This window comes from Pantherophis guttatus, chromosome 1 (assembly GCF_059756535.1).
Source record: "Pantherophis guttatus breed Tessera chromosome 1, ASM5975653v1, whole genome shotgun sequence".
NCBI lineage: Eukaryota > Metazoa > Chordata > Lepidosauria > Squamata > Colubridae > Pantherophis > Pantherophis guttatus.
The window spans coordinates 229,144,079-229,170,038 of record NC_142063.1 but is presented as its reverse complement, the minus strand read 5'-3'; the positions used below and the strand labels follow the sequence as shown (position 1 = coordinate 229,170,038).

General features: G+C 40.4%; 2 protein-coding genes across 4 annotated transcripts in view; one reads left to right on the top strand and one right to left on the bottom strand.

Moving 5' to 3' along the window:
* Positions 1–4,916: 4,916 nt before the first annotated feature.
* Positions 4,917–24,730, top strand: B3GAT2 (beta-1,3-glucuronyltransferase 2). 2 transcript variants are annotated; one of them, XM_034431963.3, is made up of 4 exons: positions 4,917–6,139; positions 19,594–19,738; positions 24,025–24,173; positions 24,270–24,730. In XM_034431963.3, the coding sequence occupies exons 1-4, from the start codon at positions 5,582–5,584 to the stop codon at positions 24,354–24,356; spliced, it is 939 nt and encodes a 312-aa protein (XP_034287854.2). In that variant the 5' UTR covers positions 4,917–5,581; the 3' UTR covers positions 24,357–24,730. The 2 variants fall into 2 exon arrangements, with proteins under 2 accessions (XP_034287854.2, XP_034287853.2); XM_034431962.3 differs by having other exon boundaries at positions 5,069–6,139; positions 24,025–24,356.
* SMAP1 (small ArfGAP 1) overlaps positions 23,599–25,960 on the bottom strand; it is a 67,361-nt gene continuing 64,999 nt past the window's right edge. For both annotated transcript variants that reach the window (XM_087882493.1, XM_060689210.2), the window contains one exon: positions 23,599–25,678. In XM_087882493.1, the coding sequence (XP_087738619.1) occupies positions 25,544–25,678 (135 nt within the window). In that variant the 3' untranslated portion in view covers positions 23,599–25,543. The remainder of the gene's footprint in view (positions 25,679–25,960) is intronic.

The window sequence follows — 25,960 nt, the reverse complement described above, 5'->3', positions numbered from 1 at the left end:
TTTTAAGGGAAACTTCAACATGTCCAAAACTTAAATATGCCCGTTATACTCTTTCACTGGATGTCAGGCCCAAAACCAAGGATGGCAAATGGTGATTATTTCAAGCTAAATTCTTCATTGTTTTATACCTATAGATAAAATCTTGCCAGACTGAACACTGTATTCTCTGCATCTACAATATACCATGTAAACTACTAGGGAGGTGCTGTCTTCACCCTCTATCTCTGGGGGCTGAGTTGCCTCTTATTCCTCTGGATTCATCTCCTCCCTCCTAGAGATACAGTTCCTTACTCCACTCCATCATGCCTGTTCAACTTAAAAAACCAAACCTTCTAGTTTTGGGTCTACCTGAGAGTTGGTGGAATCTCCAAAATGATGCTAGTGGTCTTCTTGTGTCCCCTCAAGACACACCTTTTGCACCTGTTCTTTAGAGCATTCAGTCAAATTGTGGAATGTATGCTTTAAAAAAAGGTGAAGCCAAATATGACTGATGCTTTTTATTAGTTCCATTTTAAAAAGGGGCTTGAAACACAAAAGGAACTTAAACAGAGTTAGAATAACAGTTAGGATATAAACCCGATTTGGCTGAGTATGCATGATGCAGAAAACATTAAGTATAATTTATCAGCCATAGCAGTAACATTGAAAAAGAAAAAAAAGAAACCTGTAATTGTATAGAAGTGGCTGATGTGTCTGGACACTGTTCTAAAGTGCAAGAAAAAAAATCAGCTGTCCACTTCCTCAGTTCATTATTTTTGAACTTTTGACACTTCTTGTTGCCTTCTGCCCTGTTTTATTCTTTCTTATTCTGTTGCAATAACAACATGCATGGATGGTTTCCCTCTTGCCCTTGCTTTTCTCAGTGCTACAGATTCGAGCTGTACCGATTGCATCCTTAATTCGTATGCTGAATTCCACCATGGGTTATTTGCAAAACGGAAGTAACACATGGACAGAGACAGGCACATATGCATATAGACTGGTAGCAAATGGAGGAAACTCCAGGATATTCTGCTATTTTGAGGGAGATGCTATTTCTGTCATTGGCCTTCAGATAAACTCCCTCAGCACAAATGGGCTACTATAATTTCCAGAGTTCCTCTGATTGGGATGTATTGAAGTATTTATATTTGCTCCGTCCCTATGTTCTTTCATTAATCACATAACAAGTCTTCTATTTCTCTGCAGAACTCTAATTATCTCTCCACTGCACAGATGTTTCCTCATTTAGATGTTTGGTGTGTGGCTATTTGTCACTTTGATTTCACATAGATTTCAGTTTGGATTATATCACTCTAATATCTTTGCTGCATCTGAGCCCTTGGGGGTTAGTCTGTCCTCTCTGGGTACCAAAAAGATGGATGTGGCCTAGATAGGTCCTGTATAAAACTGTGCTGGGAGTGTTCTGAAGCGATCTAATGCTTTGAGCTGCAATTCTGCACACATTACACTTATTTCCCTGGCAAAGCCAACCTGAAGAAAATATTGCCATCAAATTATTACTTACAGCAATATCTGGTAAATGATAGATATTCTGCATATTCTTTCTATAATGAAAACAAAGGAGACCATCAAGAATCTGATTTTGTAACGACAGTGGAAAATATTGAACTGGGCAATTGGATTTTCCAGTGATGGCTTTAAAAATAAATATTCCCAAATCACTTTTGTCTTTCTGCAAAATTCAGATTGATAAAAGTTCTATAAACCTGTAAGGCTTCATTTGCAGCCCAAACCTATGCATATTCATGGAGAATAATGTGACATGGATTCAGGGGTGCTAACTCTCTCGAAAGAATGCCTCAAAATGAAGTCTGAACACAATTACAAGAGAATAAGAATCAATGAATGAAATTTTAGTTTTAAAACTGCAGATGTTAACCAAATTTATAATCAGTACTACAGTATATATGTTTCGGATCATATTTTATTTATTTTAAAACTAAAATTTATTCTCTTTTATATTGTATATTTGCAGAATTCTGATAAACGCTTGTCTTAAAAATCCCTATAGTTTTCATTTGGGCTTGCTATTGAGTAAATGTCCATGAGATTCCAATCTAGCTAAACTCCTTTTTGTCTTTGTATTCACCATCTATTTACACTGAAGAACAAGAAAATGGGATTTGAACCCAGAGGGGAAGATCTGCTTGGAATCACATAGTAGGCATCCCTGTTTACCCATTTTTACTTGATAGCCTTAGATAAATAATAATAAATTAATAAAAACAGCCAGGTTTTGCTTCCCAGCTCCTTCCTGCATGGAATATGGCATGGCTTCCCATATCTATCCTAGGATTTTATTTTTCTTCTTTGAATTTAAAAAAAAGTATATATATATGTATGTATGTATGTATGTATGTATGTATGTATGTATGTATGTATGTATATATAAATTTGATTTATATGCCGCCCTTCTCCGGAGACTCAGGCGGCTCACAATGTGCTCAGCAATAGCCTTCATCCTTTTGTATATTTATACAAAGTCAGCTTATTGCCCCCACAACTGGGTCCTCAATTTACCTACCTTAGAAAGGATGGAAGGCTGAGTCAACCTTGAGCCTTGGTGAGATTCGAACCTGCAGTAATTGCAGGCAGCTGGTCTTAATAACCAGCTTAATAACAGGGTGCCTTAGACCACTGTACTACCAAGGCTCATATACAAAAGGTGAGCCAGCATCTTAAAAAGTCACTGGGATACCAGTCAAGATTTTATGGCTCAACTGAAATCAGGTTCCTGGGAGGAGTGCCAGACTCAACTAACTTTGCATCATGCAACTGGGAGCGGGGGAGGCAGGGCATACAAAAGATTTCTCAGAAAGGTGTTTTCTGAAGCACTCTCAGCATGGATGCTTGAACTTTGATTCTATCCTGGCTTAAGAAGGCAGTCTCTGGTTTCGGAGCATCAGTTCCCCACAAGCTATAAAGCAGCGGGGTTATGGATAAAGAGACACTGAGGTTTACTTAAACTAATTTAATCTAAAGGCGAAGCAAGCCTTGCCTACTTGAGCAATGCATGTAATCAAGTAAATATAGTACATCTGCAGTCAATAGAATTTCTCAGATATACTGGGCCTTGTCTTTGTCTTTTGGAACACAAGTGAAAAACAGTCTTCCTTGTTTGTTTAGATAGGGGCAGTTCATTGAATTATCCAGTACTTACTTAAATGTCAGGATAAGTTTAATAATGGATAATGTTAATAAAAGATACTTTTAATTTCAAAAAGTTAAAAGTACCTTTTAGTACTTTAAATGCAGATTATTCTTTTACCCAAGTATAGAGTTTTTCATAACTTTGATTACAATTACAACTGCATGTTGCTTATTAATTGCCTATAAATATTCATTCATACATACATATATATACATACATACACATACATACATACATGGGTTAAAACTTCACAGATAATATGTTTTCCATGTCCTCCTCTGGAAAATTGCTTAAAAGTTTGCAAAAGACTTTCTTGGGAGCCAAATCCCAGCTCAGTGTTTCTGATCAACTTCTAATGGAGGTTTTTTTAATCAAAACTCCCGGAAAGTAAGAGAATTAATTTTTTTTCACGCGCACACCATGGTGCAAAGAATTTAGTCCATCAGTCAAGTCACTTATTTAAAGGCATACTCCTAACCCCCATTACATAACCTTGTCAGAATAGTGTTTGTGCACACGGGAAGAACTTTTTAAAAAATCACCATGAAGAGGCAATATCCTTCCCTATGCTATTGCCGTAAGTTTTAAAATAGGATGTGCCATTTTGCTAGCCGCAATTAAGCCAAATAAACTGCTAAATGCAGACAACAGTGAATCCCAATTAAAAAAAAACCAGGAATAATTTAGGTTCGTTAAGATTACTTCCAGATGAAGCCTTTATGGCAAATTTGCGTTATCCTCAACGTGTATTGTGTAGAGGGAGAGGGAAGGAACGCTGTGGCTGTCATGTTCCATTTGTAGGCATTCTGGATTTCTTCTCATACGGTGTTATGTTAAGGGATGGCGGAGGGAATCGGAACAGCTGCAGTATTTTGCCCAGAAACATTAAGAATCGCTTGTGTGAAAGCAGGTCTACGTTTGTGTGAAAGCAGGATGGGTTATTTTAATTTTTTTTTTTAAACTCCTATTTCAGGTGTAAAGAATGCTTTCTGTCTCTTCAAGGCTGCTACTGCAGGGAAGAGCTGGAAACGCTTCTCCTCCAACTCCAAAGGCGGAGGGGGAGAAGGACTGAAGGAAGCTTAACTCCAATCGTTTCCCTGGTTCTCCCTCGGCCGCCCCCGTTAACAACCGCGAGAGGAGGAGGTCGGGCGGTCGGTCAGGCGAGCAGGTTCTCGGTGGGAGCCCAGCAGTAAGTCTTCCTGTGGGCAACCAACCCTCCACTTGTTTCTCTCTTTTTTTTCCCGCCTTGGACGTTTGCCCTGTTTTCGCCCCGTCCTTCCAAGCCCAATAGCCAAGCGTTTTAATCGCTCGGCTGTTTGGCTGAAGATCAATACCGGCCTTTCTTTTTCTTTTTTTTTTCCTGCCTTCCTCACGGAGTGACTAATCATCGCCACAAGCCGGCTACTTTTCCTCCCTCAGAGTTGATCAGCACGTGAGCCTCTTGCTCTCCTCTCCTGCCGATTCTCCACACAGAACCCGCAGCGAGAAAGGGACGAGCGAATAAGAAGAGCGGCGGCTGCAAATCCTCTGCCGGAGAAGGAAGCGTCCATCCACTCACTCCCCATCCCTGCGCCGCATCAGACCCGAGGGGATCCCTCCCCCTCTTCCCCCCTCCCTCCCTTCCTCCACACGCACACACCAGCAGAGCCGCCCGGAGAAGCCGCTTTGCCGCCCCGAAATCTCCCTCCCGCCGGAGCTTCGCTACTCCGCCTCCCAGCTCCGATTGTGCCCACCGGGACTTCGACGCGCTTCCAGGGCCGCCCTTCTGGCAGGGCCGGCGGAGGAGGAGGAGGAGGAGGCGGCGGCGCTTGGAAGAGCCGGGCACCCTCGCCTTTCCGTTCCTCTCAGAGTCCCACCGCTCCGGGAGTGGGGAAAGCGTCAGGGAAGGGATGCTGAGCGGGAAGCGAGAAAGAAGGAAACAGCGGGAAGCCTGACAGCGCCGGCAGAAATCCGGAGCGGCTCCTGGAAGCGGCCGGAGTGCCAGTCCCTCTTCGCCGCCTCGCTTCGGGCTCTGGCCAAGAGAGCCGAGAGTTCCGGGAGGGTCCCGCCCGTCCTGAGGCGCCTTGCCCGCGGGTGGTCACCGGTCCCATCCGGCTTGCGGAGCGCGGCGCAATATTCCCCCACCCACCCACCCCCCTTTCCAAGGTGTTGGGACCACGGCGGCCGATCCCCTCCCCTCCTCGCCAGGTGCCCGTCCGCCTCCGCTGCGCCGAGCTTCCCAGCGCCAGGAAAGCGGGGCTCCCGCCTTGCGCCCTGCCGCCCGCTCCATGGCGAGGGCAGCACAGGCTGAGTCTCCGCGCCGGGGGACGCGGCGCCGGCGGGGGAAGCCCGGCGTCCGCTGTCCCCCGCTGCCACTGCCATTGCTGTGAGGGCTGTAGCGCCGGCGTCCCGGGCGGCGAGGCGGGAGGGCGGCGCGGCGGCGCCAGCATGAAGTCGCTGATCTTGAGCCGCTTCTTGGTGCTGCTGCCTTGGGTGCTGCTGGTGGTCCTCATGCTGGACATGGACGGCGGCAACCGGCCGCCCCGTCCGTCGTCGTCCCATCTCGCCCGGCGGCCGCAGCAGCCCGCGCTTCGCCAGGAGGCGCCTCGGTGGCGGGAGGCCGAGCTGCAGCAGCTGCCTCTCATCTATGCCATCACGCCGACCTACAGCCGGCCGGTCCAGAAAGCCGAGCTGACGCGCCTGGCCAACACCTTCCGGCAGGTGGCGCGCTTGCATTGGATCCTGGTGGAGGATTCGGCGATCGGCACCGAACTGGTCAGCCGTTTCGCCGCGGGGCTCGGCCGAGGGGGCGGCCCGCCCTGCACCCACCTCCACGTGCTGACGCCGCGCAGGTACAAGCGGCCGGGGCAGCCCAGGGCCACGGAGCAGCGCAACGCGGGCTTGGCCTGGATCCGCCAGAGGCACCAACATTTGCCGGCCCCTCAGCCGGGGGTGCTTTTCTTCGCCGACGACGACAACACCTACAGCCTGGAGCTCTTCGAGGAGGTAACGGAGGCGGGAGAGGCGAGCTTCGCTTAAGGACCGGTCCCCCCCATCGACCGAGGGCGCTCGCCTTGGCGTGTCCGCTTCACCCCGACTTCAACGGGGCTCGCTCCGTTAGGTGCTTCCTCCCAGTTTAGGAGCGTTTCGCTTTTCCAGAAGAAACTCCGCACCGGTCGGGCAAAACTCTCTTTTTCGCCCTTCTCTTTTGCGGCCTTCAAATTGCCTCTTGGATGAGCGCTTCTGCCAGCGCTTCCGCGGCTTTCAATCCCGCGTGGTTTTTCTCTCGTCCAGCCAGGGCTTCCTCCACACCAGGCTCCCGGCGGGGCTGCCAGCTCAGACAGACTCGTCAGCTGGCCTGACCCGTTAGCTTTCCTTAAGCGACTAATGGGACCCCGCGCATCCTCTTGTGCTCCAGCCCCTTGGAACCAGATCGTAGGCGTAAAACTTAAGTTCAGTACCAGTGTTGTGAGGTGTAAAAAAACAAGGGGATAGTTTTTAAAAATTATTATTTACAAAGTCTCTAACAGAGATCCTTCCTCCCTCCCTCCTCTGTCCCTCCCTTCTTTCCTTCCTCTCCTTCTTCCCTCCCTCTGTCGTCTCTTCCTTCCTCCCTCTCCTTCCTCCCTCCCTCCTCCCTCCCTCCCTTCTTTCCTTCCTTCCTTCCTTCTTGCAGATTGAAGATTTTAACTTCCACTTAAATTTAGACATCAGTTAGATTTAATTGCAGTATCCCTTTCTCACTCCAAGCCAAAGCCTCAAACATTAGGGATACCCATTGTGCAGTGTCAGGGAACAGTTTGTCACCAAATTGTCTTTCATCTCTTTTCTTCAGCATCATCTTATTATTTCCATCTCCCAAGCCTTTAGCTGTATTATGCAGACGTTTTTTCTGCAGTGTTGGCAATGTCAGCTAGATGTTTTTAAAGAACCAAGTTTGATTCCTTTTCTCTTGCTGAAGTACCATAACTTCCCACAAAAAACCCTTACATTTAAGCAAACAATTAAAACAAAATTAAGGTAGGACTTTGAGATTTGTAAAATAGTTTCAAGTATTACTTATTTTTGCTTTCTATCCTTTTCTTTTTTACTTTACATGTGTGAATGGTTACTTTCTTTTCTGCAGAGACCTCCTGACAGTACAGTACTGTATTGTAGGCTAGAAAGCAGGGCAATGGATGGAAAGGATTTCTCCTCACCATCATTTCTCAATAGCAGGTTTTGTTTTATTCTTTTAAATAATATTTGGGAAGTATTTGGGAAAAAAGTTGGAAGAAACAGGGAGGAGTTAGCCAGCCCCCACCAATTCCACCACCACCACTCCATTTTCCTCTGTCAGGAAGAAACCTTTTAAAGGAGAGAATTTTAAGGCAGGCAGGGATAAGTAAGATTAATCAACTTCAGCAAGCAAAGTGTGCAATTTGCAAGAGTTGTCTTGTCAGCTATTGTATATTGCAAGAAAAACCCTGTAATATATATTTTAAAAATCCTCTCTCCTTCATCTGTACTACAAATCCCATCTCCTTATGTGTGAATCTTCATGTGTCCTACAGCCTTGAGTGGCATTTCTTTTCTGCTTTCGTGAGTCTAAATAGCGGGAAGTTTCTTTTTTTTTTCTCCCCCAGCTGCATGTAACAGTTTCCTCCTTTTTTTGCAAATAAGTGCATTAAGAATCAATAGATTAAAGCTAGGCGCTGCGGAAAGATGCAGAGCACATCGAGTCCCCAAGAGCCTCTTCAGAAGGCTGCTCAACCCTGCCGATATGTGTTCAGGGTTCTAAATGAGTTTGGGTCTCTTTCAGCAGGCTTGCCTTTTGGCAGGTGCTGCTCCTCCCCTCAAGAGCTTGGCTTCCCTTCCTTGTGCGGCAGCTTTGTGCTCTGAAGCTTTCATTGAAAGTGGCTGAAAAGAAAAACACTTAGCTGCTTTGGATTTCTTTCCCATTAAGCTGTTGGAGGCTGCTTGGAAGCCTTGAATGCAGGGAAAGTTCTGGCGTTCATTTCTTAGTTATCTTCCCCTCTGGATGCATTTTCTTTTTGAACCAGTGATTTGCTCCCACATTGGGTTGCCTGAAGTAGTACTGAGGCATTAAAAACTCCCGGAAGAGACAACCTCCACTCCTTGAAAGCCTGAATAAATGAAAATGCAGCGAAGATCAGCAAAGAGTCCATAGAGATCCACTGAGAACTTGGCTGAGTAAATCTGTGATGATGAACCTTGCCTTTTCTCTGTTGTTAACCCATCTCTCCTCTTTTTTATTTTTTCAATTCAACAAGGCTTTTATATGAAAAAACCAAACAAGAGTTTAAGGGAGAGTTCCTTCAGCATGCTAATTATTGGCTAAATTGCCAAAAGAAAGGACACTTTTGCACAGCTTTGAGAGACCACTTGGCTTCTATCTCAGTCATTTTTTTTAGTGTCTTGAGAGGAGAGTGGTGTATTGCAAAGGCGAGTGTTGGCATTGGGTGTCATCTAAGAATGCCCCTGGGCGCCGTGTGGGCTAAGAGGCTTTCTTAGAAGACAAAAATGGTGGATGGCTGCAGCCCAGCAGATGGTTGCCTAGAAAAAGAATCCTGGTGTTAATTAGGAATGTCCTGGAGTCTCCAGGCTAGAGTCCATCCTGAGGGGACTTAAGAGGAGATGATACAAAGCCAAAGATAGCTTTTTTTTTTTTTTACTTGTCTTCAGTGTATTTTGTCCCAATAAAGGAAAACATTTGTACCTCAGGGTTGACATGAGGTTTTTTCTGATCTTGGTGGTTTTCTTGCAGATGTTTCCTAGTACAATGATGTACTAGCACTGATGATGTTACCTAGTTTGGGTAATGAAACGTCTATATTTTGTCTTACAAGGTTGGTCAGGTTAGTTGATTGTGTTTGTCTGAGCACAGTGTGCATACAGCTTGTGGAACATTCCTGAACAGAAGCAATTTTATATCGATCTGTTTCCCCCCTGCAGGATACTCTGGGAATTGTTGTTCAGAGGCAGGTTGAATTAGATGTAAGAGAACCGATCGATCTGTTCTAGATATAGAGTGCCAGATCGATATAGAAAATATATCGATCTGGCACCCTTTCCAAAGAAATATATGGCAATTCTTTGAGAATGTCACAGGCACATTTTACATCCTTAGTAGAAAGAAGGTGGGAATTGTTTTTCTCCAACTGATCATTCATCAGGATTTGTATTGGCTACTGAAAGCTTGGGAAACAGTAAAGATTTCTGAGTCACTGCCTTTTTGACTCCAAAACCTAAATCTATTTACAAAGCAGTATTGCTTTTCTCTCAGGGTAAAAAAACCCTTAAATTCTGAGTATATCCTGTTTTTGGCAGGGATCCAGTCAAACTGAAAAACAGGTGCATGAGAGGAAATTTATGTTCCCATCCTTCCAAAAGCAATTTTGACTGTTGATATCCTCACCAGGACCATTATCAAGGCTTACCAAAGAAAAGATGTTTAACATTCTCATGACCTATTTTTCTGTCTTTTCTTAGTGAATGGATTATGAGCTGTAGCTTTCAAGCTGAATGAGTAAAAAAAAAAAAAAACTCCTTCAAAACCAGCCTGCATTTATGCATTATTGCTACTAAATTTAGCAGGAAACTAACTAGGTTTTCCTCTTTCTCAGCAATTTGCTTAGGAGAGGAGAGTGTTAAACCTTCTCCCACAATTCTGTGAGTCTTTATCCCTGTGAGTCTGTTAGAAAAAAAATGGGAACAAAGACTGAGCATCTCTTTTGGAGCAATATCTGGTTTTGCATTTTTAAATTTTCATTTATCTATAACACACTATGAAAGTGTGCAGAGTGGAATACTGTATTTTTCCTTTATTATATATCCCATTCTGATGATTCAAGAGTTTATCTTTCTGAAGCAAACAACAAGGTTTTTGTTCTAAGTTCTTTTGGTTTCCAGTGAGAACAAGAATATTTGATAAATAGGAGAAAATCTAGTTAACAAACCTGTTTGGAAAATAAAGCACATTAAAATTACTGTATTACTGATTACAGTTTTCTACAATGGTAGGATATAATTCGGGATCTCAAAAGAGTTTCATACTTTTTATAGTAGAATTATAGCTGCACCATTTTTAGCTTAGTGATTATTTTCAAATACTGAAATATATAATGTTGCACCTCTTTATACATCCATATTTATTTAAGAATAGGATATGGTTCGATTGTAAATTGTGAAGAGTTAGGTGATAGAGGACAATTTTATCTCTGGCTTATTAAGATTCTAGGCTAGGAATATCTTCTGACTTTTGAATGAGTTTAGAACTTTGTGGATTTCATCTCATTGATATTGAAGCAAATTGCTTATGGCTTGGTTGAAAGTCTGTTGATTACCTTGGAGAAATTAAGGAAAATGTCTTGACTTCTGCAAAATATTTGATAAAGTATCCCTTGACATTCAGATGAGCAAACTAGTTAAATATGGGTTGGATGATAATGTTTATACAAGTGAACCATAGCTCATTCAAATATCAGCCACCAATAATGTCTTCCTTGTAAAACTGAAGTGAGTTATCAAGTGAATTGCATCAGGTTTGATCCTGGGATCAATAGTCATTAACATTTTTATAGATGATACTTTTCAAGTATCTGAAAAGATGCCACACAAAAGAAATTTAAGAGCTGTTCTCAATCATTCAAGAATGCAGGACACAAAATAATGAATTTAAATTACACATTCCAAAGAAATGTTAGATGAAAAAACATTAACAGTAAGACAATAAAACAGTAACTAAGAAATTAGTTACTGGATATTTTCAGTGCTTTAACTCAAACCCAACAACCAAAATGGCTCCCTCCAATTCTAGAATTCTGTGGAATGTATAGTAGCTCCTGCCCCCAAATCTGAAAAGTACATAATATTTTTGTCTCTGCATGTGTTTGTTTTGATAAAAGTTCACAACAGATTGACTGTGCTACCTCACTATCCATTTGTTATACTAATGATCAATTCCTGAATTGGGGTTGAATGGTTGCCATGGTAATATGAGTTCCGTAGTTCCAATTTGAGTTCTCTGTCTCGGTCTTACCATCTGTAAATAGTCTGACATAACTCAAAGTTGCCTTTTGAGAATAGGAAAGACCAATTATAGAACATAATTCTAGCATAACATTTTAAAAGACTACGGTAGAAGGAACAAAACCAGGATGTTATTTATGATCTAAAACCAGAGGTATCTGTTGATTATTTGGCTTTATTGCTGTAGTGATTCTTTAGATTGTTAAGTACTGAACTTTTGTGATAAACTGCTGTTTTCTAGTAATCATAACAATGGCAATAGCACTTAGACTTATAAGTGGGTCCTCATTTCACCGACCTTGGAAGAATGGCAGGCTGATTCAACCTAGGAGCCAGTGAGAATTGAACTTCTGGCAATGGGCAGAGTTACCTTGCAATACTGACAATCTAACCACTGTGTCACCACGGCTCTATCATCACTTTATTACTGGTAAAGGTAGAACCCATATGTTCCATATAATACTGTAGGAATGGAGAACCTGTCATTCTTTCAATGTTACCTGAACTATAGGTAGTCCTAGGCTTATGATGGCAATTGGGACCTGAATTGCTCTTGATGTGAAGCAGTTGTAAAGCATACTGTCACATGGCCACATTGTTTAATGATGGCCATTCTAAAAATCCTGGGTGCGGTTGTTAAGTGAGAAGTCATTAATCAAAGGTCTTTCTCACATTCCCACATACCATTACATTCAGTGATGCTTTCCCTTGCTTTGGAAGAATGGAGACTCGGAGGTGGGGTGGGAGCAGAGGTGAAATGTTACCGGTTCACTCTGGTTCGGTCAAACTGGTAGTGATAAAAACTACTGGTTTGGTCAAACCGGTGGTTTAAAAAGCTACCGGTTCCTCCGAACCAGTATTTTCAGCGATCAGCTGTGCCGCGCGGTTTAGCTTTGCTAGAAAGCAGGAAATCCTGCTTTCTAGTGAAGCTAAATCGCACGGCACAGCTGATCCCTCCATCACTGTTCTACTTACCTTCTCAAGCCTCCTTTTGGCATGTACTGTGCATGTGCATGTGCAGTGCATGTTTGGTGTGCATTGCGCATGCACGCACACAGCACACACTTGGCACGCAGTGCACATGTGCGGCCAGCAAACCAGTAGCAAACCGGTTCAGATTTCACCACTGGGTGGGAGAGACCAAGTTGAGATTGGTTTGGATTTGTGTAGGGAGCTTTCGGGAGATGGGAGATGTGACTACCATGTGCAACCTTCCCAGTAGGCCTCCAACAAACAGAGTCAAGGTGGAAGCCATCAGGAGGTCGCAAGTCACAGTCACATGTGAGCCTCACTTAATGGCCACCTGGTGCTCAATAACTATAATCAGGGACTGCCGAAACTGCTGTTGCTAAGTAGCACAACATGTGATGTTTCACTTATCAACTACTTCATTTAAGATGTTCTTTCCTGCTAATCAGGCCTGAAAGATTGGTGATGTTCTTGCAAATTAAGCCAAGGGAGAGTCAGGAAGCTGGGCATGTGTGCTGACCCTAACATTTATTATTTATTTTATTGTGCATTGTCTGACTCCCAAGAGGTTATGAGGTAATCCCAAGCACATGTCTCAGTTTTCTTTAATACTATTCATGATGTCTCCTTGATGTAACTTCCTCCTGGGTCCATATTTACATGCACACATGTGTGTGGCCCTGTCATCATCCTTTTATCTCTAGGTCGGCAGTAAGTTATGCTGGTGTCCAATATGGCTTCATTTTTATTGTCTCCCTTTGTAAGAAAGTGTAACTTAAGTATCTTAAGATGAGTTCTGCCTTGCAGAACTCTTGCCTTGCAGAAAGTGGTTTTTTTAAAATTTATGTTGAAGTAACATGGAGGCTTGTTTTTAAAAACATACAAGGTCATGAGATACTTTATTAATTTTCAATGACATGAAAAGATCAAGCAACATTTTAGGATCATAGTAGATAAAATATTGTCCAGAGAATAAATGAAATAAGTCCTTCTCAGACTACCCTCATATTTAAAACTAATAGATAATTTCTGCATGATTCTTTAAAGTATAAAAATATGAATGGATCTTTTCATGTTTGGGCCTTGCTGGATATGGATCTGTAAAGGCCAACACTGCTTATTCAATTATTCACACTTCCTTTGCTCTTTAAGCATCAGTTCACTCCTTTAAGAAAATGTTAATTTTTTAGTTCAGCACAGTGGAAGTCACTTTTAACTAGTGGTTTTGGTCCCTATTTGTTTTACTTCAGTGGAATTAACTGAATTCAGTAGCTACTAAAATTTCAAGTTCTTCTTGGAGAAGGAGACTTATTGTAAAAAATGTAATGACACTTGTATCTCCAGATCTTCACACTTATTACCATTGCAGCATCCCCATAGTCATGTGAACAAAATGTGAATGTTTGGCAAACAGCTTGTATTTACAACTGTTGCGGCATCCCGTGGTCACATAATCACCATTTGTGATCTTCCCAGCCAGCCTCCAACAAGCAAAGTCACCGATTCACTTAGCAACCGAGGGATTTGCTAAACAACTTCATGATCCGCTTAACGACTGTGGCAAAAAGGTTGTAAAATTGGGCACAATTCACTTAACAACCACCTTGGTTAGCAATGGAAATTCTGGTTCCCAAATGTGGTCTTATGTTTAGGACTATCTGTATTTTCAATTGGAAAGTTAAAATTTTTGTTTATAGAACTTCAATTGCACTTGATTCAAAATTGTCATTTTAACTTTCAAAATTTCCCTACTTAATTTATGCCCCCCCCAATTCATTGTTTGCTTCAAAAAAAATCCTTTTGAGAATGTAATTTTTGGAGCTTTAAATTAAATAGGATGTTTTACACATACTTTAAAAAGTTCTTCCTGCTTTTGGAATTGATCGCCAAGGAAGTCTACAAACTTAATGCTGCTAGGCTTTAATTCTAGTTTTTTTATTTGAAATTCTTAGCATTTTATGGACTAAAACATATTAAGTCTTAGAAAATGTCAGATATTGATCTCCAGTGTTTTGCTTATGGATTGACTTTTTTTGGATGAATTAAGATCATTCATGAAATACGATACAACGAAAACTGCAGTATTGGGGTTGCTGTAATAGATGATACAATAGAATTCGCCTGACCTTTACTGTCACTTATCTTTACGCAAGAATTCTGTAGTGGATAAGGTTGCACTTTCATTCTTAGGAAACGTTCTTTAAAAAGAGAGAGCCATTCTTTAAAAAGAGAGACGAATTCAGCAAGCACCATTTGTATACACAATTGGTTCTTCCCTCATTAGAGCTTTTGCTCTAAGAAACTTGTTAAGTCTCCACAGAAGACAGGCAGTCAGTCATTTAGAAGAAAAGGCCTTGGCTTCTAGTTCATATTTTGGAGTCAGAATGGAGAGAAGACGGTGTGTTACCTAGGTCAGGTTGCTGTTCTCTCCCCTTTCCTCCCCCACAAGCTGATTAAGAAGCAGTACCACTCTCTGGTCTCAATAGCTCTATTAGAGAACTGTGAGCAGCCTAACAGATGTTTTATAGCCACTGCACTCATGATCCCTTAAGCCAGTTCTCACAAGCTCCCTGCAATGCCAAGCTTTTACAAGTCAAATACAGGTAGCAGTATAAACAGGATACCATTCTAGGGCTCTTTACGAAACCTGGAGGAAAAGATTTTGTGAAGGGCCATTTATTTATTTATTTATTTATTTATTTATTTATTTATTTATTTATTTATTTATTTATTTATTTATTTATTTATTTATTTATTTATTATTTAAATTTCTATACCGCCCTTCTCCAAAATAGGACTCAGGGCGGTGAACAGCCAAAGTAAAAAACAATACATACAAAATTTAAAAGCAGTTTAAAATAATTAAATATTTTGGCCGTAAATTAAAACAACCCAATTTAAAATCAATTTAAAATTAACTCAAGCCAGCCCAGCTAGTTGAAATAAATGGGTTTTCAGGGCCCGACGAAAAATCTGGAGGTCTGTTATTGTACGTATCTCTGGGGGGAGGTTGTTCCAGAGGGTGGGCGCCGCCACAGAGAAGGCTCTCCCCCTGGGAGTCGTCAGCCGACATTGTCTGGCGGACGGCACCCTGAGGAGGCCCACTCTGTGCGAGCGTACTGGCCGGTGGGAGGCTATTGGTGGCAGAAGGCGGTCTCGTTTATTTATTGTGAAGGGTAAATTTATTAGAGATTATCTTGTCCCCACTGATACTTGTTTGGGTGGGTACAGGGCAAGGACTGTTGCAGATTAGACCAACCTACCTTAGATGTTAACATGTGGTTAGTCTCTCCTATTGCTGAAAAGCCACTGTTGGAGCTGGGATACCTTCCAATGTTATCAAAAATGCTCTAGAACACGGGTGTCAAACTCACTGTGTCACGTTTGTGGAGCTGGGGTGGGCGTGGCCTATGCGTGATTCATCCGGCCCGTGGGCCGCCAGTTTCACACCCCTGCTCTAGAAACTGAGGGACACCCATGCATAAAGGCAGCAAGTTGCAGTGTTCATCTTCTCAAGGGTGGTATTGAAAAGAAGTCTTTGAAATATAGCTTTTGCAGGATCTAGCTGCATTTACACCTTGGACCAAGCTATAGATGATTTTAATAATGGTTTATGGGACAAGACATGGTGTTTTGTTTTGTTTTCGCCAGACCTGGGATTAAACAAGGAATACCAAAATATAAGCCATGATTTACACACTGTAATGGTAATGTGCCATGTCATATTGTATCAAATAATCCCCATCCCCTCTCCCCATAATCATCCAGAGGAACAAGTCTTGTTACAGGAGCTGATCATATCTAACAAATTGTTGCAAATTTCTGCACAGAGATGCCATTAAACGACTTAGGGCACTGTGAGTTTGATTGGAGCAGTGGCATGGATGCTTCACTCTCATCAATCACCGTTTTTATGGAGAAAAGACATTTGACTGAAAAATAAGGCCACAGTGCCTGCTGTCCTGCTTTATCTTCAGTTCAAAGCCTGGGAGTTATGTTTATTATGTACAAGTGGAAGCTGAGGTGGGAGGCAGGCTGTGAGTCAGTGAGTGTAGCTAGTGAAGAAATTCCATAATGGATACAAAGACATTGTACACCTTCTGGCATTTTGTTAAATATGTCCTTAAACTTCAAATCATCTGGGCCAGAACTGGACACTATTCCATTACAGAGTATGAAGTCATAGTGCTCTTGATACTGAGTTTTCTGTTAAGAGTTGCACCACTCTATAATATATTGGTAATGACTTCTGACCACAATTGGAACTGGAATTTCTATTGCTACGGGATGCATTATTGAATCATGCCTGTTTTATTAATTATTTATTTTTATATGCCGCCCTTCTCCGGAGACTCAGAGCGGCTTACAATGCGTTAAGCAATAGCCTTCATACTCTTGTATATTTTATACAAAGTCAGCTTATTGCCCCCATAATCTGGGTCCTCATTTTACCTACCTTAGAAAGGATGGAAGGCTGAGTCGACCTTGAGCCTGGTGAGAATTGAACTTGCAGTAATTGCAGGCAGCTGGATGTTAGATGCTGCCTTAGTAGGAGGCATTAGCCTCCTACGCCACTCAGGCTCCTGATAGTCATTAATTTTAATTTGATTTAATTTGATTTATTATATATTAATTTGATTTTTATATTAAGTGAATCTGCTCTCCCTGCCCCCCACTGATTTTGTTTGTTAGAAGCCCCTGGGAAGGTCATGAACAGAGGACGTTGCCACTGTTGTAAATACATGCCTGTTGCCAAGCAATCAAATTTTGATCACAAGACTGTGGGGATGTTACAATGGTCATAAATACAAGGATCAGTCATAAGACTATTTTCAGTGGTGTCATAATTTCTAATCGTCGTTAAGAATGGTTGTAAATTGGAGACTACCTATAATAAGTGATATGAAAGCAACAGGCGTGTAAACATTAGCATAGGTTGGATTGGAAACAATTGCTTGAATTGTTGAAAATAATTGCTTTGAATTAAAGGAAGCTCCTTTTTGAATGACAAAGGAGCCAAAAGGTAACGTTAATTGGTTGTCATTTGTTCATTTTAATGTGACTCTTCAGAAAAAGTCCAGAGCTCCATCTGAAGAAGAACCTTTCATGCTTTCAATCCTGGGAGAAAATATCATACAAAATAATAGAAAAAAGAGGGACCTAAAAAGGTGTTTTGTTAAAAACCTACAGTGTTTTCCCGAAAATAAGACCTCCCACGAAAATAAGACCTCCACCAAAAATAAACCTCCCCCAAAAATATTTAAATGTATGCGCAGCCGGTCTGGTTAGGGTTAGGGAGACAGAGCTGGAAATCAGGTAAGAAGGCAAGAGGAGCCCCGTCTTGCTCCACGCGCCCAAAATAATAAGACCTCCCCAAAAATAAGGCCAAGCGCTTATTTAGGGGTTCAAAAAATATAAGACAGAGTTTTATTTTCGGGGAAAAACAGTATTGTCCAGATGGCTCTTTGGTTCAAGGTTTTTATAGACATATTTATTATAATCTACTATATGTTTGTTATACACAGGCCTGCAGAAAAGTATGTCTATGTTCACAACGAATGAAAAAAATGGCTTTACATTGGGACTTTGAAAGCTGAGCAAGCATTAAGAGCTAAGGAAAAATCTTGGTTTTATATAATCAGCTGAAGCAGAATATACTTTTCAATTTGTTAGTAAACCAGGTTTTGATTATTCAGGTTTTTTTTTAATGGTGCTCTCTTTTTTATATTTCTAAAGCTCTGTACCAAATTGGTTTTCGAGGAAGGTTAAATAATGCATGAGAGGTTTACCCAAATGCTTGTATTCTTGCATTTTATTAAGTACGAGAGGCTAGCATAATGTTTTATAATGCCTTGGTGGCGGTAATACTTCCAAGGCATAGATAGTGTTTACATCTTAAATATTTAAAACAAAGAATTATCTGTTTACCAACCTTTAAAAAATATTTTTTTTGAATCAACTTCATGTCCGTGTAATTTTCTTGGCAGTTTTATAGGAAAGTTTTGCTATTGTCTTCTGGGATATTCCTTGGTGCTCTTCCATATGGTTTACTGAGTTATGACAAAATGTAGTCCTCTTGAAGACATCTAGACATGGATTGTTGGCATAATCCTTTAATGATAGGTTTTTAAAATGAATCTTGCACTGGCAAAGAGGACTTCATGATCTCCAAGGTTCATGCCAATGATTACGTTTATTATTTTGTGAATATAAAAGTTTACAATGATCTCCCCTAATTCTATGAAAAAATAGAATGTTATATTTTTTTCTTCCATTCAGTTATGTCCAATTGTCAGAGACTGCAGTTTTCTTGGCAGGGTTTTTCAGAAATGGCTTGCACTTGCCTCTTTCCTCAGGCTGAGAGAAAGTGACTGGCCCAAAGTCACCCAACTAGCTTCATGCCTAAGATGATACTGCAACTGTCAGTCTCACACTTTCTAGCTGGTGAAATTAGCTGCTATGATCATTAAATGTAAATAGAAATGAACAAAAACATCTTTTTTTTGTTATAAACTCATCCTCTACATTTTGGAGTATGACTCTTAATGGGATCTTCTATCTAGAAAAAGTTTGTACCATTATGATATCCCTTTCAGACTAGATATCACATCTTGAATTTAGTAAAGTTGAACTTTCCCCCTCTAAATCTAAGTCACATAAATGTGATTTCCAAAAACATCTGATCATGCTAAAGTGACTGCAATAAATCTAACAATTTAGCGCTTAAGAACAAGCTGCCCAAGCATTGTGCTTGACTGCTTGCCTCCTCTAGTCATCCTCTAAAGTAGGGGTGTCCAACCCCCAGTCCGTGGACCAGTAGTGGGCCACGGCATCCCAGGAACCACGCTGTGGAAACAAGCAAAGGCCTATACATGGGATGCAGCATGTGAAACCACGTCCCCTCCAATCCACGGGAAAACCTCTCCCCTCGGAACCAGTCCCTGGTGCCTAAAATGTTGAGGGCTGCTACTCTAAAACACGGGTGTCCAACCTTGGCAACTTTAAGATGGCTGGCTGGGGAATTCTGGGAGTTGAAGTCCACAAGTCTTAAAGTTGGCAAAGTTGGACACCCCTGCTCTAAAACCTTTACTTCTGTTTGCAACTAATTGCAGTTGCTCATTTGCCTTTTGCCCAGAATTGTTGATCGTGCTTATTATTAGAACAGCATTTCTGAATCTTGGCAACTTAAAAGATGTGTGGATTTCAATACTCAGCCTGCTGCTATATCTTAAAAGTAGCTAAGCGTGAGAAAGATTGGTTTAGAAGAAAGGCTTGAAGCTACCATGTTTTCCTGAAGCAGAGTTGGGAAACTTCAAGCAGAGTAAGAATATAGATGGAAGCCATTAGGTAAGGAAAGAGACGATACTTAGAGCCCCGTCATTAAAAATTGTGACTATTCTTTCCATGGTGTCTTTGTAAAGAACCTGTTTTGATAAAGATGTTCTGCTTTCTTCCTTTAGATGCGTACCACTAGCAAAGTCTCTGTATGGCCCGTAGGGCTAGTGGGGGGCCGACGCTACGAGCGCCCAATTGTGGAAAAAGGCAAAGTGGTTGGCTGGTACACTGGCTGGCGGGCAGGTAGGCCTTTCGCCATTGATATGGCAGGTGAGTATCTCTTCAGAATCTCAGCTATTAGGGTAGAACGGGCAGGCTAGATATTAACATTTCTATGGTCGTTACTGAAGTGATAAGTACAAGCCTGTAAACTCCTGGGTCTTATGGTAAGCAGAGTCACTTAGAATTCTGGTAGCTTCAGCTTTTATAAAATGCTTATTTATCAGCGGCACCTTTCCAATCCGCAAGAGGATCAAGCAGAAGTTTGAAGAAATTGCTGGGATTAATAAATTCTGGATTTTAATTTAGTAGCTTTAACTGTCTGTTATTGTCAGGAGCGACAACATTCAACCATCTCTTTTAATAGATCGCCACTCATTGTTCAATGAAAGCCTACATGTAACATTTTTTAGCAAAGAACTGAAGGAACAGCCAAGGTCACCAGGTTCACTTGTATCCAGATGATATACAGAATTCTCTGATTCCCCAAGAATCAGACATCTTGGCCAGCATACCACAATACTCCACCAAAGCCCAGTTTTATTCTATCTATGCTGATGCTTCTTTTTTAGGATCCCTAATCTAGAAACTGCCTTGCAAAGCAGCATATTGTTGCCAATATTCCACCAACTAAGAGGCCCTTGCTGTGACTTTTAAGTGTAAAAACTGCTAGTTCATCAAAAAGATGAATAATTTTGCATAACTTGCCAGAAAATATGGTTAGAGTGACTTGTAGGCAGATAATAGCTTGAAAACGCTTTGCTTAAGGGAGAAATTGACAATAGCCAGGAAAGCAGGAACACTTCAAAAATTAATCTTGTCAATCTTCAGCTGTATCACAGACTGCATAGTTCTGTTAGCCTGCATGCTTGGTCAGTCTCTTGTGTATGCTAAAGGCATTTCAAGTGCTGTCTGAATTGCTTTTGATGCAGTCACAGATCTATGCTTGCACAACTATAAAAGTTTTGCATTTTGATTCATGGGAGTGTGGCTAAGAGTGGTGAGCATGGAGGAAGGGGCCATACAGACAAATGATTTATATTTCCTGCTTTGCAATTTATTCATGCATTGCTGGTGAAATGATCTCACTTATTAAAAACTTCCTATAAAATGCTTAGCAAATTAAAATAACAATAGTGGGAGAATTACTGAGGGTTACTTCACTCCAGCACCAGCTTCTGTACTTTTTAATTATGAATAATATTGAGGAAATTGAAATGGTCCAATGCCCTAAGCTAGTTCGTTTAATCATATTGATTGAATAAACCATAATTTGCTGAATTACCCCAACTTATATTCTCTCTTTCTTCAGGCTCTTACTACAAATTATTCTATGGGAAGGATTCTATAAATGTATTTGCCTTCATTTAAAATTGTTTATATTGCTTGTAAACTGCTTTGGGAAGATAGTTACATTGAAAGACAGGATATAAATAATCGTAATAAATAAGTAATGTGCAAAGCCATAAAATACGCTTTGTAAACAGTGTCTAATTTATGTAATACCCTATGCCAAAATTAACCAAATCACATTATGACCTCGTTAGTGTGTGAATCAGGTCTGTAGATTGCGTTCAGTCAGAGGTGACTGTCAAAATTGTTAAGATGGGATACTGTGCGGAAGCCAACTTGGAACCCGATTGAATGTAGGCTGTCATATGCATCAATCCTGCATAAAGATGCCTCAGGGACTAAATTTGCATGACTTCCCTGATCAAGCTGCTCCCTTGGTGAGCTGATTTATCCCCTGTGCTAATGGCCCTTGATAACTGATGGCCCGCTCAACTGGCAGTCCGAGTCCTTAGAGCCCCAATGAAGGAAACTGATAAAACTATTTGTGTTTGGAAGTAGGAAGAGCAGATTCATATTCCTACCTTGTTCAGATGACATAGTTTAGCTCCAAAAAGTCCCAGGTTGTTTGAGGATAACACTGACAGGTTAGTTTCTAGAACAAGGTTATGGAGTAGAAGGTTGGTGTTTTTATATAACACCTTACTTACCCTAAAACCAGGTAGATATTATTTAAACACAGTTGAATACAGCCATTTTGTATGTGTATGTTGGAAGCTGTAACTAGTTGTGGCTTCCCATTAAAAAATAAAGACACCCTCAAATTGAGCTCAGTACCTGGGGATTTTCCCCCCCTTTTGGCAGAGTTGTGAAGATGATTTCCTGTAGAAATGTTCCAGGATGTTTATAACACTATTTTTTTTTCAACTTCTTTCAACAGCTCTAGAATTTTCATTGCCTGCATATTATGTGCAGCAAAAACAACTGTTGCAGATTGTAGTTCAGATTTCACACATTAATTCCTGTATTAAGTAGGTTGTTCATAAATGAAACCCAAGGCCATCTCGGACTTCCCACTCAAGGGGAAGAGTTACATTATTCCATAAATATCTGGTACTAATTCTTGTTATTTTTTAAAACTAATAAGACTATTAAAGGTATATTTAACTCTTTTTTAAGTTTTTGAAAGCCAACTGGTTGCCTTCAGGCTGCCATTATCCTATACCTAATTCTAGCTGCAGTTTTATTTGAAAGAATGCAGACTACCGACTTGTCTGGATAATGGCTGTAAGGGGTTCTGTGTACAGTGAATAGGAGACTCAATCAGAATTCTAAGACTCCCAGTAATAACACAAAGATGATAAAAAGAAAGTAATGTTCATCAATCAGGAGCAACAGTTCTCCAATTAATTTTTCTTTCTCCTTCCCTTGTCAGTCCAATTACCTTCCTTCTTTTCCTCTATAAGCTCTCCCTTTGATCTTAATTTGGAAGTGGAATAAGTGCTACTTCAGAAGAACTAGTGAAAAATGTCTATAAGAGATGGTGCAATACTAAACTTTGCAGCCTCATACAATGCTGAGATGTTGCGCAAGAGATTGTGCAGTGTGTTACTCAGATGACAGTACTTCTTTATATTTCAGGTCATTTCTAATTCATAACTCTTGTAGATGGGTTCCATTACAGCTAACAAAATGGATGCAAGAATAAGAATACTGACGGATGTAGGGAATCACTATTTTTGTTCTTGTATCTTTTAAGAACTTTCTGACTTCTGACAGCAATGGTATCTTATAAAGATTGTAGTCTTCAACTGTGATAAGCATCTTTTAAAAGCACCTTCACACCAATTTCAAACTTAAGTACCAACAGTTGCTGGGTGTCAAGGATCTTATTATATATGATTACTCCATTTCAAATGTAACATTCTTTCAAAATATATTCATTTAAATGGTACTAATGTTTGCCATACTCCTCATAATTAAGCTAAAAGCTTTTAACAGAAATAATGTTAAGGATGAAATGCCGTTTTTATTCCAGAGCTGCACAAAATTACCTGGACTATGGGCTAAGCTTATTTTGGGGAATGGAAAGCAAATGGCTACTTTTCTAAAAGTAGTGGAGCCAAGACAAAAACGAGATTTGCATTTGCATTTAAAGTCAGTTAAGATAGAATATAGTTAATGAGATTACTTTCCAACCATATAATACTTTGTTTTAGTGTCTCATTCAAAAGTATAATTTGGTTAAGGTCTCAAAGGTTGCAAGTTGTGACTGTACAGAGAGGCACTCCTTGCAACAGATCAGCTATTATTGAAAGGCAAGGCTAATAAAACCAGAGGTACTCTGTAATAAGTATTAACAGAATTACGGAATAACAAGAGTTGGAAGGAAGGTGTTCTAGTCCAACTCCCTGCTCAAGCACGAATCTCTACACTAATTCAGACAAATGGTTGTCCAAACTCCTCTTAAGAACCTCCAGTGTTGGAGCATTAATTTTTAAGAACCTGGTTTTGCATCACTTAAGAATTACATCATTTAAGGATAGGTTATTTCACATATTAAAAATAGTGATAATATGGGTTTTGGTTTTAATGAAAATGAAAAAAAAAAGGTCTGTAAATTCAGTCGGTCACATTTATTTTTGTTTTAACAATTACATTTGCCTTCGGCTTAAATTTTAAATTAATTACAAAGATGGTTTCAGGGAAGAATCATTGGTTGGTTTCATCTTTTTAAAATTCACATTTCTCCTTTTGCCCGTATGGAAACTCTGTTTTATGATGACTGTCACTATTTACACTTTAACAAACCATGTAAAGTTGTTAAACAGATATGGACACAGCTCGTAACTTTTCAGAATAAACGTGGCCTATAGCACACCAGTCAGTTTGCATAAGTAACAACATGATAGACCATTGCATGATACCAAGTAAATACTTGGGAACTTATTTGAAATGGTAGGGTTAAACACACCCTCGCAATTAATTCTAGAGTTCAATACAAGGTTTATGAAATGATTTTAATTCTTGATATTTGATTTCCGAAGGGTTTGCTGTAAGCCTTCAGGTGATTTTATCCAACCCCAAAGCTGTATTTAGACGCCACGGCTCACAACCTGGGATGCAGGAATCTGACTTTCTGAGGCAGATTACCACAATGGAGGAACTGGAGCCCAAAGCCAGCAACTGCACAAAGGTATCAGTGTTGTTATTTCCACAATGGACGTTAGTCCCCAGAAGTCAACGTGTGGAGAATCAATGCCAACTAATGTTTTTGTTCAACTTTTTCCAGGTTCTCGTATGGCATACCAGAACAGAAAAGGTAAATCTAGCTAATGAGCCAAAGTATCACCTGGACAATATCAGAATTGAAGTGTGACCCGTCGGCCTAAATGGGACATGCCATAATTAACGGATGCGTCAAGACATGCTTACCATATTCAGACTGTACAAATTGCTATTGTACAACTGCAGCCTTTGGCAGCCTAATGGAAGACTACTGGCATATAGCTGAAGACGTGTCTACTTAGGCTTCACTTACTTTGCATGCATTTCTCTGTCCTGCTTTAATTTTCTAACTGTTCCCATTTCCTTTACACATGGTTCAGTGAAGAGGTGGTAATGCACTGAAAAGTTATTAGTCTAAAAAAAAGAGAAGCTTTTACGCCGTGGCTTCCAGGTTTATTCCTGAATTTAAAAAGTATTGTTTTTAAAGAATAGACACAATTCTTATAGAATAAAATAATTACACAATGTTTATGGATTTCTTTAATATAGGGAAGCAACCGTTTATCAATATGAGGCACCATAAAATGTAAACACAATTTACTGGCAGAAACCTGGATACAACTGCAAAGACAAAATTAAATATACAATTTGAGTTACCCTGTATAGTTGCTGTGCAGTTTACTGCTGATTAATCCTGTACAGATCTCTGTCGGTCAGATCAGCTTCTTTTGATACAGGTAACTCAAACAGTGGAAAGAAAATTGATGGAGCCATAGGACCGACCAGGTTAATCTCTCTCTTGCGAACCATTTTCCCTGTTCATCACATCATTATAATATCACAGTGAAATGTATGATGAAACAAAATCATTATCACACAAGGAAATGCATATTTCAATGATACAAGGTACATTCTTATTTATATAATGAACGTTTGGTTCATACAGTACCTTCTACAGGATTACTGGGTAATTTGCAAGGTGGAGTTTACATTTTAGAGATAGCACTAACATGATACCTATTTCCCTTATATGGAAACATTTGCTCTACAAGATAAAATAATTTTGAGTATGCAGTTGGTCACTTAGCTCTTCTGAAAAAGTAAGATTTGCAAAATCAAAACTTATTGTGGAATGAAAAAAGCTGCCAATGTATTCAACTTGCTTTTCACTACATCAGAATTGAAGTCAGTACAGACCACAACACGGTCAGTTAAAGATTACTTTTAAAATGAATGTTTGAAATTGGAGGAAGGGGTAGTGTACATGGATAGAACAGGGAAACTAGATGTATTTGGGCATGGAATGTCAGGTCTCTGATTTAAACTTCTATTGCCTTTTCACTTCCAGAGTTGTGTACTGAGGGTTTGGCCCGAGGAACTTCCAGTCCATCCTGCCACTGTGTTGGGTGGTTGGCCGAAGCCCATCATATTATTGGAACTATTCAGAGTCATTCCAGCCATTTGCTGATTCATCTGTGAAAGACACACACAAGACTGTGGTTAGGTGCATGTATCAGAACATTCGAATTTTATGCTTAAGCCCATTACTTCATGAAAGATAGATAGATAAGATAGACAGACAGGATGGATAGATACAGATAGACAGATTGGTACAGATATAAGACAGGATAAGAACAGATAGGCAGACAGATAGATAGATACTGGTGTATTTGCTTACATTAATTTCTCACAGCTAAAGGTTTTTTTATAATTTTATTTAAGAAATGCATCCTAAATATAACCTTTTAAAAATAT

What these genes read in the sequence shown, in the direction of transcription:
- B3GAT2 (XM_034431962.3), top strand. Translation starts at nt 5,582, where the DNA reads ATGAAGTCGCTGATCTTGAGCCGCTTCTTGGTGCTGCTGCCTTGGGTG. An exon ending in GCCTGGAGCTCTTCGAGGAG is followed by an intron (nt 6,140 to 19,593) that starts GTAACGGAGGCG and finishes TTCTTCCTTTAG; the next exon opens with ATGCGTACCACTAGCAAAGT. An exon ending in TTTCGCCATTGATATGGCAG is followed by an intron (nt 19,739 to 24,024) that starts GTGAGTATCTCT and finishes TGATTTCCGAAG; the next exon opens with GGTTTGCTGTAAGCCTTCAG.